The 17098-nt window shown below is 44.0% G+C and overlaps 1 protein-coding gene across 3 annotated transcripts in view; it reads right to left on the bottom strand.

Annotated features, from left to right (window-relative positions):
- Positions 1-1975: 1975 nt before the first annotated feature.
- Positions 1976-17098, bottom strand: part of Herc2 (HECT and RLD domain containing E3 ubiquitin protein ligase 2) — a 169069-nt gene continuing 153946 nt past the window's right edge. For all 3 annotated transcript variants that reach the window (XM_042277169.2, XM_042277174.2, XM_076543921.1), the window contains 12 exons: positions 15391-15482; positions 14833-14972; positions 14138-14325; positions 13413-13610; positions 11048-11131; positions 7369-7510; positions 7009-7203; positions 6139-6251; positions 5395-5585; positions 4620-4725; positions 3927-4139; positions 1976-2932 (listed from right to left, as the gene is read on the bottom strand). In XM_042277169.2, coding sequence (XP_042133103.1) covers positions 2660-2932; positions 3927-4139; positions 4620-4725; positions 5395-5585; positions 6139-6251; positions 7009-7203; positions 7369-7510; positions 11048-11131; positions 13413-13610; positions 14138-14325; positions 14833-14972; positions 15391-15482 — 1935 coding nt within the window. In that variant the 3' untranslated portion in view covers positions 1976-2659. The remainder of the gene's footprint in view (positions 2933-3926; positions 4140-4619; positions 4726-5394; positions 5586-6138; positions 6252-7008; positions 7204-7368; positions 7511-11047; positions 11132-13412; positions 13611-14137; positions 14326-14832; positions 14973-15390; positions 15483-17098) is intronic.

Genomic DNA, 17098 nt, shown 5'->3' with positions numbered 1-17098 from the left:
TGTGTTTATGTCCATAGGTAACTGCTGTCAGCTGTGGTGGAAGGCAGTACCTTACATTAACTACTGGCAGTGACTGCAGACACTCCTATGCAGTCAAAATGCTAGGAAGGTCTGTTGCTGTGGCCTAGACTGTTGCTGTAGCATAGCAGCCCAATGACCAACCATAAATGAAAGAAAACAATCCGATCACCCTGTACCTATCAAGACTCAACTACAGAAGAAGAGGTAGAAAAAAAAATGTAAGAGCCTGAGGAAGATGGAGTGTTATGTATATTTCCTCCAGATTGAACACAACCATTGCTGCACTGAATTAGAGTAGCTGTAATTATCCTTGTGAGATCAGGACTACTAACATTCACTCATGGATGGCTGGAGAGGGCTCATGAAGCTCACAGTACTGATGGGGTTTACAAGTAAGATCCTAATGAAGCCTCTCCATTCTGTGAGGTTATATTAAGAGGTAAACCATCATCTGGGAGGGACTCTTCAGTAATGTAGCTTCCTTTAAGTTGCCCAGGTGTGATGGCTATTGTTGGTTGTCATTTTGACACATCTGTGAAGTAGGACCCTCAACTAAGCAACTGCCTTCATCAGACTGACCTGTGGGCATGTCTGTGGAGCATTTTCTTGATTGCTAATTGGTGCAAGAAGGGCCAGCCCACTGTGAGTGAGTACCATCCCTAGTAGGTGGACTTGGGCTATATACAAAGTACAGCCGACCGTGAGCCTGAAAGCAAGCCTTGGCTTCCCTAGATGATGAATCTGGAAGATGAAAGAAGACCTTCCCTCCCCAACTTGTTTCTGGTCAGAGTGATTTGTCACACGACAGAAAGATAACTAGGACACCAAGTGAGTCACCCAGAGCAACCCACACCACTACGCTGCTGCTTTTGTGGTTGTCCATAATTTGCCCAGGGGACTTGCCAGTGATGTAGCTGCCTTTTGAAGTCATGAACGCATATTCATGTCACCCCTATAAACACTTCAGTTACCAACCTGATGGAACAGACCTTTTCTTTAGTCTGTCGGTGTCTACCTGAGGTGAATGGAAGTTTGTTTTACACCTCTTCAGGAAAAGTCATGATAGGTCTCAATCAGCAGCCCAAGCTGATCTTGCATCCACGATCCTCCTGCTTCAAGCTCACGAGTGCCGAGATTAAAGGCTAAATCTATCTTCTTTATAAAATTAAGCCAGCTTCAGGCATTTGGTTATAATTAATAGAAAATAGATTACTACAGGAACCACACTTCTTATGAATTCAAGCAGAATGCTGGTTTATGTGTATTTTAAGTATGTAACCTAATATCATTTTTACTAGTTAAAAAAAAACATGGTATATCCAACCAATAAATCCACAATTTAAAATATTTGTTTTACAGAGCTGGCCCGTCTTTGCTACCATGGATTTTTCTGCACAAATTTTGATGTAGCAAAATGAATTTGACTTCATTTTAAGCTGGATAAGGTTAAAAAGTTAAAGTTAAGATGTAGTTGTCCCAGTATCTTCTTGGGCCAAAATGAAGAACCTATGACTGAAAAATCAAAGACATCTCAGTCTTAGTTTACAATTTAGTTTTGCAAAAATTGCCCTCCAACACAAACTACAAATTTTTGCCTCAATCAGGTACCAGACCTCAAGATCTAGTGTACTAGGACTACCTTCCAGTTCTTCCTATGCTGTTCTCTATTCTTCCTTTTGCAGAGAGCTTACCATACACAGCAGTTCCTACCCAAGGGCCAATAGGGCCAAGGGTGTGCCTGACCCAGGCCAGTGGGAACAGGCATTGGGACTGGGAAAGAGGGCACGTCTGAAGCGAGTAGGGGAAGGAGCTCTGAAGGTTCCTGGGCCCCTTTGGGCCCTGAGAGCTACTGCTCTATCCTAACAAAGGCTTCAGTGCTTTGTCACTGAGTATGGTTTGGTTGTAGCAGATCCACATGGGCTAGTCTAATTGGTTAAGAAAGCTCAGCCTACAATTTTGTGACACATGTTTTATTTATAGGGGATTAAAATTTTGGCATATACATGACACAAGCATTAAGTATAGTACACTTTCCATGATAGAAATTATCATACTGTCCACCAAAATCCCTCAATTCCAGCCACATAATGCATATGCTAAAATGGTACACCTGGGGAAGAGGGGAATGAATGGCATTTTTGTTTTCTGTTCTGATTTAAGTAACTTCTAAATGCATTCAAGAAATAATAATTTAATGTTCAAAAAGCTTTTAATAAACAAATTCAGGGTAAAATTAGTTGAAATATTTATAATACGATTTCTTCATTACACAGTCTTTTCAATATACAGTCAAGATGACACTGCAAAGGGAAAGGGGGAATCGATTGCACCCACAAGTGAAAAGGCTTTTCTCTGTGATGCTGTTGTGTCTGTATAAACATCTACACTGTTGTAGACACTGGGTCCTACAGGTAATGCAGCAGCATGGGAAGAAGTGCCCCACAGTGGTCCTCATGCACAGGCTCATCTTCCCTTTGTCCTACCACATCTGTCCTCTCACCGCAGACAGCCAGGCTCGCTCTCTTCCACACATCTCACCGAGTGACAGTCCTCATCAAATGCACTCGACATTTACAATTTGCACAGCAGTACTCTTCCTATTTGTTCAGCCACATTTCTTCCTGATGGCATTTCCATTTTAGTGTCCTGTCAAGTAATCCTGGGTAGAATCTGAAGCAAAAGAGTCTGCATCCTCATTATCTGAGTCCTCACTGCTGTCGTCGGCAGCTGGCTCTCCCGTGAGAGCTATTCGAGCATAGTCATCAGTGTCTATGGACTTGCAAAAGTGGATGGCATATTTCAGCTTTTCCTCAAGCACCTGCTTACAGGAATACCTGGGCAACTTTAGCAGAAAGAAGCATGTGTAGGACTCAGGAAGGAAGTGGTCAGGAGGGTTGTATTTATCCAGGACCTGTTGGCAGAAAATATTAAATAATAAGAGATTGTGGAAAGGATGAGTAAAACTCTGGATTTGTTTTATTGTGTCCACTTCATTCTTACAGAAACTATGTATTTGGCTATAAATAAAAACTAAAAAGAAAATGAAGAATCTAACCAATTTTAGAAATTAAAAAAAAGTAACTCATCCCTAGGACCTGCAATCAAAGAAGCAAACCAACGTCACTGTGACTACTGGTTACCATCAAGCGTCACATACGGGTGGAAAATGGAATAGCTCCGCCCATCAACTTCTAATGGTATGGTAGAACCTGTCACCCAGCTGACACCAGGGCATGAGACTGGGGTCCAGCACATGACCACCAGAGGACACTCTTTCTAAGAGTATCAGTCCACTTTTAGACCAAGATACTAAGCAGTAAAAGTGATTTGTTATTGTTTTAGGAGAAAAATTATGTTTGCTGTCAAAGATGTTTCTTAAAGATGGGTATTTTGATAACCCTGGCCACAGATGTATCTCTACACTATTGCTACCAGGACAAGGAAGAGAGTGTTAGGTCTGGTTTGCCCACCTCAGTGACCTTAGCAGGTAAACTGAGTTCATTAAATCATCAGACTATTGAGTTTTAAGACAAAGCAAACTTGTTCTCAAATGTATGAGCAGTCTCATTTTTCTCATCTAATAGTGAGCATAATATTTAGTGATCTACCTGATCCAACTAGAAAATCAAACAAATGCTTTTTGAATGTGTATTCAAAATCTAAATGCTGGTATAACACCAGCATGCTCTGGTTATGGCTTTGACACACTTTGCAAAGATAGGTGATGGTATTCAAAATCTGTAATTGTAAAATTTTAAGACTTCAAATTACAGAAGTTAGGTATTTTCCATTTTCATTTTTACAAAATCTGTTTTCTCAACTGCTCTGCAGTAGAATACACACAAGGGGCAGGTCACTTCTACTGACATGAATACAGTGCCTTGCAATCCTGATGAGGAGCCTACCTGGATGACGAAGTCTCTACCCCGGAAGTCAGCAATGGTCCTGGGCAGCCTTGTCCGGCCCCAAACGAAGCGAAGAAAGAGGGAGCGTTCTGTGTTAGAGAAAGACTCCATCACCTCCCAGAACCACTGAACCAGGGATGCAGAAGGTTCAATTCCTTTATACGTTGCCACCGACTTTAAAAGATGCAGTGGGATGTCTGGGCTCCCACATACCTAGAAAAGACATCCTATTAGAGCAGGCACACATTCCCTCTTTTTTCATTTCCACAGGATAGCCCTTTGTTTCTCTAATAAGGTTCCTAAAGACCCAGGTGAACAAGGGCACCACCCTGAACCTCAACATCTAGTGGGCAGGCAGTGAGGGAGGGCACACTGTTTTCATTTCACTTACTATCATAGTCAAGGTTTAGTTTTCCAAAAGGTTTTAAGTCAAAGATCAAATGATGGTGCTGGAGAGATGGCTCAGAGGTTAAGAGCACTGACTGCTCTTCCAGAGGTCCTGAGTTCAATTCCCAGCAACCACATGGTGGCTCACAACCATCCGTAATCAGATCTGGTGCCCTCTTCTGGCCTGCAGTCATACATGCTGTATACATAATAAATAAATAAATCTTAAAAAAAAAAAATAAAAAAGTTCAAATGAGTGTGCTAGTGTGCCAAGGCAGTTCTAGGCAGCACAAAGCAGCCACATACCATTGTCTCCAGCTCGTATCCAGTGAAAAGAGAAAGAAGGGGTACAGGCACGACTCGGGCCATCCCTTCCCGGACAGCAGCCACTTGCTCATCAAATTCATGGAGCCTTGAAAAAGAACAAAAACAAAATCTTCCTTACACGTGTGCCTCCATTTACTGGGCACCTTGCTCTGCTGGTACCAGGCTTTACACATAGTACTGCTACAACGCACACCACAGAGGAGGACTGAGAGGCAAGCTCTAGGTACTGCTCTTCATATACAACACTACTGAGTTCACCTAAACTGGTGACAGGACACAACAACCTTCATGATTAACTACAGCCACACATACTCCAAGCACAGTACTGGGCAGTGGTGGTGCCACACTTCACCAGAGCTATACTGTCAAGGTACAGGCACTCTTGGGTCTGGTGGAGGCTGCTCTGTCTGTGTTCACATGGCCCTGTCTGTGTCCCTGTTCCTGAGGAGCTGACAAAGAAAGTATAGAGGAGCATAGAGAGGCCTGATATCCTCGTGGGGACTGTCCTCTAAATGAGCACATTGTATTTACCTCACTATTCTACCGAAACCTAGAAATTTCAAGTGAGAATAACAAGTACTCCAAACAATAGCCACCAAATAAAATTTATAACAAAGATCAGCAACAGCGAAGAAAAATTAGCATCTTTTTATATGCTATACATCTGGAAAAATGTAGATACCCAAGTAACTATAATCTGTTACTTCTGCAATTTATTAAGTCGAAGCAATTTGAAGGACAGATAACCACAAACCTGTAGTTTATTGCCAGCCGGACATACTCTGCACGGTTGTCCAGGGTGATATGTGTGTGCTTGGAGCTTAGCTGGATGTCCTGGCCGCTGGCACTTGGCACTGTGAAGGGCAGGCTCATGGCTTCAAACTCCTCTGAAGTGGCTTCATTGTCACGAATGTACATGAGCCCAGGAATAAAATCTTTATCAACCTGTTAAAGAGGAACACAGTATACATGCTAAATCTGGATTGCTCCCTACTACAGGGCCTAGTCCCAGCCAAGCACACCAGCCATACCTGACTTTATCTGCCTCAGAGTGTCTCTAGAATACAAGGGTATGCAGGTTTCCCCTCACCCCCTCCCCATAAAAAAAGGATTCTCCAAGGAAGTACTTCACCCAAGGAGCTAAAGAAAGATCCAGAGAGTTCTTAAATTAACTGCTGAGAAAATAACTGTCGCTCGTGGGTGACAGACACTCCCCTAAACCCTGAAGGGCACAAAGAGCAAGGTAGCTAAGGGACACCAGGCTGAGACTGCTCTATCAGTCTCCTGGAAAGTCTCCCTTTCAGTTCCTGGAAGCCTGAGGTGCAGCATGTGACAGTGATCTTCCTGTGTATCAGGCCACATCAGTTGCTGAGCTCCACAAAGTGCACAGCACACCAACTCTCTCACATTCACGCCACTTCATATACCCATGCATGTTAGGTTAGATACCTAGAAAAGCCCAGGCCCCTTAACAAGACCCACAGCCCAAATAAATCACCTCACTGAGGTCTGCAATGGTGAGACTCATCCCAGCCAGCTGCTTCCACACAGGCTCAGCAAGATTCAGACTCAGAGGACTCCCAGTTCGAATGGCAATGCCCAATAACACCCCTGGTCATTCAAAACAGAAGGTTAGAATACTTGGAATGGATGAGAAGTTGCTTCTCACTTATTCAAACATGCCTTGGATCTCTGCACTGAGATCATAGAGTCTTCTAAACCAGTACCACCCAAACTGAGAGCTAGGCCCACTTTGAAACAGCATGTCCTATTCAAAACTTTCTTCCTTTTCTTCCTACAAGAGAAGTTTCTAACTCTTCGTATTCTTTTCATACATGGAATTAAACCACAGTGAGCCAATTTTTGTCCCTTTGAGGGCAAAGCAAAGAGATGGATTCCTCCAAGGGGGTGGATATTTCGTTAAGGAGTAGTGGTAGATGAAGAAGCACTCTGGGAGCGCTCTGCACAGACCCAGACAAGGAGGGATAGGCCTACTGCAAAGGCCATCTTTTTCCATGCATTCCTGAGTTTCAGATATGTTTAGAACACAAACCTATTATTCAGATCCTCTGTATGCCAAAGAAAGCATCTAACCTTGAGCACACAGTCACACACTGCCCAACTCTGTACATCATTATAGCTATACATCGAATGGCCATAACTTCTCATGGTTCACCACTGTCAAGTCCTTAACACTAAATGTAAAATGAAGAGTAGCATTTTTTCCCTCCATAATGCTGGTAAATGCACAACATCACTGCACATCACTTTTGTCTACTGTTGACTTGAGATAGACAAGAGATGCTACATTAACTTAAGGGTGGTCCAGGCCCTCCAGAGCAGTATGATAGACAACAGAGAGGCCCACCCAAAAAGCGGAACATGCTGCAGTGCACAGGTGCCCGGGTGGCAGGGTTCAACAGGTAACAGTCTCTGTTGGCACCAGACTCGTCCCTGCCATTGGGAGTCACAATCAGAAGGGGGGTGAGTCCATTCTGTAGCTCCTCACAAATCTCCGCTATGGACTCGCTGTAGCCACCCCCACAGTCATCCACAGATTCACCTGGAAAGAAAAGAGAGTCAGCAACACCCAACCCCACCTGCAGGAACAGGACCATGCTGTTCTCTGCTCCTCTGCACCTGCTACTGGTGCACCATTCTGCCTGCCATCCCCTAGGCACCCTTCCCACCAAGTAAGTTCTCCAGAGCATGCACAGCCAAATCTCACCAACAAACTTGACTTTCCAGACTCGATGAGGGAGGAGTAGGCTGTCAGGACTAAAGGAACTCATCTTAGCACACATCTGCCCAAAGACAGACTTGGTGCCATCGGGACCGGCTAAGCCACCTTTACTCCTGGAGCGCTTAACCTAGAGAGAAGAAGAATGAAATTATGAGATACTGGGGCAGCAGAAAACACACAACTTGGAAGCAGCTGCACAGAAACCTACCCACAAGATCCTCAAAACTCCTCCCCTTCACTCAGTACTCAGACTCTCTCTGCACCTGTACACTGGCCCACCCTACCACCTCACAACACTTTGGCTTCTTCTATGTAACACCTGGATGACTTCTGTCATAAGCAGGTCCCTCAGAGGGGAGCAATTACCTTATTACCTCTAGCAAACACACACACACACACACACACACACACACACACACACACACACACACACACACACACACACAAACAAAAAAATCCATGGACAACTCCCACAGAAACAGAAGGGCTCTGACTCTGACCCTGCACCCCACTCCTGGGCTTCCCACAGCTCCAGTTCTGAGACAGCACCAAACTTCACAGCTTCACTGCCACAGCGCCAGTGGGCTAGGAGTTGATGCACTCAGATCTCTGCTGCAGGCAGGCACTACACAAAACAAAGCAGTCACTCCATTCTGAACATCTGAGGTCACCCTAGTCATCAGGTCATTAGTGACACAGCACAGCAGCTTACTTGTGAAATCTGAACATACTTTCAAACGTTGACATACGCCATCATCAATGTTTACATAGGGCTGAAGGCAAGTTGTTGCTAATAACTACGGCTCAGCAACACTGCCTTTGTGTGGATTTTCACACTTGGTACCATCAATGACTACAACTGTAACTACCAACTTCACAACACAGTCCTTCTTGTGGACTGAGACAGATATTCATACACTTACACCAAGTTTCTCTAAAGGCCAAGGCCAGAAATATTAGCTTAGCCGTGGTAACTTCCTGCCGTCTGTTTGCTGTGCTGAGCTCTGTGCAACTCTAGGCACACTCTTCATGCCCATGATTCTTATCCTAAACTCACCAGGAAAGTCAGACCAAGAACCGATGTTGGTGTGGCCTTCACTCGCCACCCCCCCCCCCCCCCCGCCCCTTTCCAGCCTTAGTCACTTGGTGTGAGATGGGACCAACATGCTCAGTTTAAGAAAAACTGGCCGTGCAAACATATTTTGACTGTGAGGCCTCCAGCAAAACCTCACCATCTTTAGCCAGCTGCAGTGAATTCCAGGTCAAGCTTAACCCACTAGCTTTCTTCAACTGCACAAAGAACCACAATTAAGACTATAAATCTAAGACAAATGACAACAAAACCCCTAACTTCCTACAGAAAGAACTCTTCTCTGTTCACAGCCCTAGCCACATGTCTACAGAGACTACCTCCTTTCAACTGCACAGCAACCCTTAAAAGGATTCCGAATCTCCAGAAAGACAAAGGAGTATGTCCACAGCAGCATAGCTGCCACACACAGAACAGCCATTGAAAAGCACCAACTACTGGAGCCCAGCGGCATGTCTTCCACAAAATCCGAGCATCATGCAGACACATTCCCAAAACTGACAGTAGATAAACCGACACACAGGCGGCACTTTCTGGGGCCAACAGAAGCACAGGTGACGCTGGCTGACTTTAATTTGACTTTTCCCAATTTTCTGTAATGAGCATGAATTAGTTCTGTAGTAAATTTAAAGGTACTTTAAACCAGGAGTAGTGGCACTATGATCCCAGCACTCGGGAGGCTAAAGCAGGAGGCTGAGGCCAGTTTGGGCTATCCAGAAAGACCTTGTCTCAACAATACCCACCCCCCAAAAACCCTCACCCCTCAACCAAAAAATCATGTTAAGTACTTTTTATGGATAATGATTTTTCAGAATTTCCTGGTATTGAACAGCATTATTTTCATCAAAATAAAAAACTCTCCAGGGGCTCCAAGTCCCAGCCCTCCCTGAGAGTCTACTGACAGTTAATGGTTTCTAGGAGCAGAGGGTGTCACTTTCTTCAACAGGATAGCCACTGACACCTGGTAAACTGCCCCGTGATCCAGCAAATCACCCTAATGAAATTCAGTGGGTCACACAAATTCAAAGACATCAAAGTACAGAGGCATTTGTAGAAAAGAAACAGGTTTCAGCAGAAAAGGGAGTGTAAGAGAGGGTAATGGGGGTGTGTGTGGCTAAAATTCATTATACAAAACAAAAGAAGAACCTCCCCCAGAAGACGACCTGTGTGGGCAGTGTCAATCCCTCCTGAGTCTTCACGTTGCTGGTGCTGTGCAGCATCACTTCAGATGCCAACCCCAGGGCAGAGGTACCACACAGCCAATCTGACTCAGTGCTGGCATCCTGAATTCACTTAGAGATTTATCAAATCTTTACCCCAAGAGTCTAGTTTTGGTGGAAAAACACTTCTATCCCAACATTTGGGGAACTCTGTCAGTTTTTCTTTTAAACATAGTGAACATTTTAAAAGACAAAATTAAGGACATACAGACAAGTAGCAAACAGGTATTACTGAAAATCTGCAGTGAAAAAAAGACAGTAAGCAGCAGCATGTCCACTGCAGGACCCTCGGCTCCAAGCAGTCAGGGCCTCATTGGTATAGCCCTGAACACCCTAGGGAGACTCCTGGCTCCAAGGAGCCTGTATGTCTGTCTGAGACAGGAACCTGACCCAAGAATGTACAGCTCTCCTTGTCTTGCAAACTTTAGCATGCACGTCATCCAAGGTGGGGAAATAAAAGCGTTTTTATGGGGCTGATTCAACAGCCCATTTATTTGTGCAACTAGATGACCAACTTAGAGCTAGCACTAGATACTGTGATGATCATCACTAGAGACACCAGTTCTACCAATGTGGTCACATGTGCTGTCCAACAAAGGACAAGAGTTTCATCTCTTAATTCAAAATGCCCCCAAGTACAATTCAGAAAAAAATTCTTGTCATGTAATCAACATCAGGATAAAAATCATGTGTTAATACAAAGGTTGAGTAACAAAGAATTTGTTCTTCATGGCTCTCTGTTTCCCATCTAAGAGGCGAGGCTAATTTCATTTGCGTATTAAATGTCAAATGCCATGCACTATCATAATAACTAACTGGGATTCCTCTGTATTTCTAATCAAAATTTTCCAAGTACAAGTTTATGTGTACTTAGAAGCAGTGTTAATTCAGAAATGGCCTGCCTTCCCCTTCTTTTTCCTGAGACATTAGCAATACTGGTTTATTAACTGGAAAACTCAAAGTTGGCTGTTACAAGGCTCAAAGGAATATGAACTGTTCGCATGTAAAAACCACCAGTTACAAGATGACCTAGCTTTGCCTGTAACAAAAATACAAAGGCCACACAGAAGAGGGGGCATTATCACCTTGTGGGGAAAACATGGCTGCTCCTTACTTTACCTTTGTAAATTTCTCTTTGCCTGTGCTTTGGTGTTATGACAGGTAAATATTTCCTATTTTCACATAAATAAAAATACCCCCACCACTCCTAAAGCCTCTTGCATCACAGAGCACTATATACAAGAAGCCTGCTCCTTAAGCCTAGGAGTGCTTTCTTCCCCCCAAGACCACAGGGACACCTCTTACACCATGGAAGCATCACTTGTACAACTGTCAGAGCAGGGAAGGGAGCTACCTGGATGCGGTTCAGCTCCACCACAGGCCCATGCTGGCGATCTCGCACCATAGTTGCTTGCACTACTTTTCGGAAAGCTGCTTCCTAAAACGTGAAAAACAGACAGTTTAGAGTCTGAAACAGTAATCAGCATGCCAAGAGAAACTATATCACTATTTTATAGCCTCTATTTCTGAAAGTCAGACTTCTTTAAGAAGATACAATGCTGTCCTTTTCAGGGTGTGAGATAGAGCCAATGTAGAGATCCATGTAGAGAACCAGAGTTTGTAAGAATGACTGACCATTGAGGAAAGAAGCAACTCTCTCAGGAAGAGCAGACCAGAGGGCTGGAGCCTTGCAAATACCTGCTCCAACACAGGTCTATTAGACTGAGGCTTCCCTGCCAAACTCAAGTGCAATCACAGCAGCAGGTTCTTTTAACTACATCACAAAACAGCTGTGGGTCAAGGAACTCATGGGTCCAGCCAGACCTGGGGTGGGGAACATACTGTAAGCATACACTGAACGAAACCAGAGTGAAGATGGCCAGGACAGTGCGGCTATCACACTAAGGATTTGGGCATCACCCATGAAGGGACACTTGAGGGGCATTCAATGGAAACAGTGGGTCTCAGACCTCTTTGCTAAGGGGACAACAGTGTCCTTTTTCAGAGCTGAGGAGGGAAAGAGCTGTAGAACCACAGGACCTCCACTCCAGTAGATCCTAAGCCCTTCTCTCAGATTAGACTCTTAGGAATTCCAACCCAGGACAGCAGGAGTAGGGACATTAAGCAACTCCAAGCACTAAAGGTAAGAGGAGATTTGGCTTTAGTGGTAGAAAGCCATCCACCATGCTTCATGCATAGCCTCACCTCATCTGCCTTCCTGCTTGCCCCACCCACACCTGTGGCTAAGTTCCTCCCCCAAGAGAGCATTTTCCTGCTCTGAATCCTTGGTTGTCTAGCTCTCCTCTAGTGATACTGTTGGAATTGTTTGGTGTGTTTTTAAAGAAAAGGTTTTGCAACTGCTATGAAGCTTACACTAGCCCTGAATTCATTATGTAGCCTAGGATGGTCTCAAATTCACAATTCTCCTTACCTAAAACCCCCGAGTCCTGGGATTACCATGTATTTATCAACACACCCAACACCTCACTGGTAATCCAAGTCAGAGGCAATAAGACTTCCTACCTTTGCACTGTCTCCTATAACACCCATCCAGAGCCATCTAGTAGAGGCTGCCCAGCTGCTGGGGGCCCTGCAGACACCTACTGTATGCTGCCCTCTACTGCCTCATTCTAGGAACCCCAACACCACTGTCCATGTTGTCCCACGTTCAACTTAGTGAGAGCCTACCCCAGAGGTCCTCGCAACCTGTGGGAGGTGCACTCCAACTCCCTCACGCAGGGTACAGCCTGCCTCTTATGTTCTTCTGCTTCTTCCCCTTTGCTGCCCACTGTCCTCTCCTCTTTGAAAGATAAAGTAAAAATGACAGAATCAGCTTTGCTATTCTGTCATTATTGAACTTTATTGAAAAAACAGTTGAAATTAAGTTTCTTCCTGCACCTATCAGCAGAGAAGAGTATCTTCCCTTAAACACCATCTTTATTGCTCAGTATTGGGGCACAATGGACATAAAATGCACAGAGCTCTCCTGCTCAATACAACAAAACATCTAAATTTTATTTTATCAGTAAGAATAGACTACACTCCTTGATAACAACACATATCAAAGAACCCGAGCCCTTTAGGGTGGATCAGTCTTTAACTCACCTTCTGTGCTCCTTTTCTGACACCAAACTCCCATGCCTGCTATGCACTGAGTCCCCTCTAAGATCACATCAAGCTGCACACCAGAAACTCAATAGCTTACTCTTTTACTTCTCAGCCTGACATTCCCTGTAGGAAGCTCTGATTAATAAAAATGTCAATGGGTCAAAATCCATCCCATGACCTCTAGATGCCAGCATTCCTGATTTTGTCTACTCCTTGTCCCTGTCAAATCAGTTGGCAAGAAATCTCCACCTACACAACCTTGGAGCTTCTGTCCAAGCTCCCAGCCCTCTGCTGGACATACATAGGAGAAGAAATTACCTAAGGATTTCCCCTCCTGTGTCAGTGGAACTGATCACAAACCTTCAAGGTCAAACAAGCAGAGAAAACCACAAGCACAAGGCTTAGCTTCATGGCTGGTTTTTGTTTTTTGTTTTGTTTTGTTTTATAAATATGTTCTAAGTATTAGAATTGGATGGCATGTAGGAGACACTCAAAGATCATTTGTTGAATGAAATAAAGTCTTTATCTATAGTCCCAGAATAAGGATTTTTGTTGAGTGAAAGTTTACGGAAGGTAACAGTGCTCCTGTCCCATAGACTGCTACAAAGTACCTTTCCCTGAGATATTAAGATCCCTCGCAGAGTGTCAAACCCAACTGAAGGCCCAAGTCCAGTTTCATCAAGAGAGCCCTCTAGGTCAAACATGGGGATACAGGGACAAAAGAGCTCTGAGATGTGATGCAGCAGCAGCAATCGGTTCCTTAGGGCAATGATGGGGATCTCCTGCAAATGGTTGTACTCCATGGGTACCTGAAACATCAAAGTTTCACTAAGTCCACTAAGTGGCAAAAGCATGGAAAGCCAAAATACAGCCTTACGATTTCTGAAATTAGTCTGAAAACTCCCATGTTTTCTCTAGCTAGTTTGATTACTTGAGACAAATAATGTAAACATGGAAGAATGTTAGAAGTATTAGTTTATAGAAATAGATTTACCAAGAAACATGGGCCACATATACTATCAGTTATTCTATGTGGTTTATTGGCTGGTATCAGTATTAAGGCCCTTTTTCTCTATCCCTTTTTGTTCTCCTGTGGATTGACCCCAGGGCCTCGTGTATGCCAAGCAAGTGGGCATTCTAACATTATGTTATGCTCCCAGCCCAATATTACAGTTATTAATGCCACTGCTTTGTGGCATTATAAACTGTACTGTTACCAGTGCAACACCTCTATAAACATGTAATTCAAGAAGGCACCATATGTTGTTGGACCTGCATGATGGTTAACTGTAACAGTGTCCTCCTATTCTGGCACACCTACCAAGATAACACTGACCTGTGCAGGGAGCTTGCCGGCACTGGCTGGCTTGCTGGTTGACCAGGCGAGGGTGTGTGCAGAACCACAGGCCACACGGTTGACCTTCTTACCCTGAAGGGCAGCTACCAATCGAGGTCTCTGAATAGCATTTGTTGTTCCATCCCCTAGCTGCCCCTCATCATTGTCACCCCATGTGTAAACTTCACCTGAGGGAAGTAAATGTAAAGAACTTAGACAGAGGGCAGTGAATGAACAACCCCAACATCTTCCCATCACACTGGTAGCACTTACTGCCCTTCTGTTTTGTTAGTGTTCACCTCTTTAAGCATTAGCTTCTCGATGTCACCACACACTAATCGCACTACTATCCAGAAGTAAGCACACTTCCCAGAACTCCCTTTAGCACCTCTTGGCCAATACACCTTCTCTAGCCTGGTCTAGTTCATTAGTTCACTAGACCAGGTATGCAATAGCAGCATTTCTCCATCAGATCAAGTAACACAGAACGTAAGGAAATAGTCGTAAAAATCTAAACAGCTCCTGAATGCTAAACAGAGGAAGAAAAGTCAGTTTTTAAGAGGAACAAAATCCATGTGTTCAAAGGAACCCCTTCCTAGTTATTCATAACCTAGGCATAAGCTTCATCATTCACAACATTGACCATACTTTTTGGGTCCATGCTGGACCCAAACAGTGAAGTACTATCCACCTACCATCCTCTGTGCAGCACACACAGTGCAGGGAACCAGTGGCGATGGCAATGACTTTCTTTCCCTGCAGCCCCTGGACCTGCCGAGGTCTCCGAACGTGGTCATCAGATCCATGGCCCAGCCGATGATAATCACCTTTGCCCCTGCATAAAAAGAGAGCATGGAACTTACTGAGCTATGGTCATTTGCATTCCACCCTGCCACCATCATGGTGTAAGCTCTACACCAGCATCCGAATCATAGCCTGGCACAGAAGTCAACAAGAAGGGATTTAAAATAGTTCCAATGGTTTTAGGGGCTGGAGAGATGGCCCAGCTATCAAGTGAACTTGCTGTTCTTCCAGAAGACCTAGGTCTAATTCTTAACACCAACATGGTAGCTCACTGTCATCTCTAACTCCAGAACCAAAAAAAAAAAAAATATGATGCCCTCTTCTGGCCTCTGCGGGTACCAGGCACACATGCAGTACACAAGACATACATGCAGGCAAAATACCCAAACAAAATTAAGGTTTTTTAAACTATAGTTTCAGTGAGATTGAACAAACAGAATCTGACATACCATGTATAAACAGCTCCAGATTTGGTAAGAGCCACAGAAAACTGAGATCCACATTCCACTTTAACTACTCCAAGGCCAGTGAGAGAATCAATCTAGAAAGAGAAAAAATTCAATCAGACAGGCTCCATCAAGGTTAGTGTTGACTGCTGCAATCACAGTGAGACTTAACTAAATCTATTAAAAACTCTTAAAATCTGTACTTGTGTAATATATATATTTGGTTTTTTGAGACAGAGTTTTTCTGTGTGTAGCTCCAGCTGTCCTGAACTCTGTAGACCAGGCTGGCCTTGAACTCACAGAGATCTGCCTCCTGAGTGCGGTTTTTAAAAGTGCGTGCCACCACCAACCAGTGATTATGTAGAATATTTAATATAATATTAAAATTAACATCTAACATAACCAAAGTAATTTCAGGAAGGAAGCAGAAATATGTGACGTTGTCACAGTAAGGCCTAGGATATGTCACCAGGTGAAGTCTAAAGTCTTCTTTCTCCAAGACTGACATGAAGGTACCAGTCTCCAGGAAGCTCTGTGCTTGTCCTCATCTGTGCCAGCACTGTCAGACTCTGAGATCCACAAGGAAGCAACCCCAGACAGCAGGGGAGAGATGGCCAGGAACACTGGGCTCCTGTCCATCCACCCAGGTCAGCATCATGAACGCCCCCAGTTAGCAACCCTGTGACCTGTTTTGACACCATATACATCCAGTGTCTAACCTCTCCATCCTGTGTCAGAAATCCTATTGGGCCTCACTTCACTGGTTATCACTTCTCCTTACCCCACAAACTTTGCTCCTTGTGATTTCCGTGTATGTCTTCCTACTTTTCCTATGTTTCATTTTAAGATTAACTAAAACTTCATTCTCTTAATTAGTCTCTCTGGATCTCCTGCCCTGTCACAGTGCCACCAGTAATAGACTCCTCTAGATTTTCCCATGTCCAACATCCTATGCTCAAATGCAGAAAGCCTTCCTTAGTTAGTGAAATAAAAAAAGGAACCCATTTTCTTTCATAAAAGTAGAAATCCTGAGCAATCTATAAGGAGGTTACAGTATATATGTGTACTGGAAACGGGAAAGGGCTGCAGATGAGGAAAATGGGGGCCACCATGGGATATACATTCAGCATCTCAGTGTGAGTGAGGGAGAGGATTTTTTCTTCTAGACAGTCTCATTCTATAACACAAGTTAAGGTGTGAATTTACAACTGGAATACTGTGATTACAGCATATACCGCTATGCCTCACCATGAATTTTCATTTTAAAAATTTAAACTGACTTAGATTGAAAAAGTCATCCTGAAATCAATAGCAGTTGTACTAAAAAGAACAACTCCAAAACAAACAAACAAACAAAAAGCTATGTGGTTGGACCCAGCAGGACCTCCCTTGAATAAGGGCCTCTCCTATAGAACCACCTGGTCAGATTCCATCCCAGGGTGCCTATGTGTCTCTGAGCCTCTCTGTTCACGTCTGTGCCCAGCAAGGAAGGACACTGAGCACACCCAAGTCCCAACTGTACTACACCACCACATTTACATACCGCAGGGCACAGAGTAAGTGATCTAACACACTGACCACCTAAACACATTGGTCCCTTCAATCTCTACATCTACCCACTGAAGACATCATATCAGTCTGACAGCATTAAGAAATTGCCTAGTCATTCACTCCCTAAAAACAAACAAACAAAAAACGACACAATGGTCCC

This window comes from Peromyscus maniculatus, chromosome 1, assembly GCF_049852395.1.
Source record: "Peromyscus maniculatus bairdii isolate BWxNUB_F1_BW_parent chromosome 1, HU_Pman_BW_mat_3.1, whole genome shotgun sequence".
In the NCBI taxonomy this organism is placed as follows: domain Eukaryota; kingdom Metazoa; phylum Chordata; class Mammalia; order Rodentia; family Cricetidae; genus Peromyscus; species Peromyscus maniculatus.
Note: the sequence above shows the minus strand (reverse complement) of the source record. Positions and strands in the feature narration are given on the sequence as shown.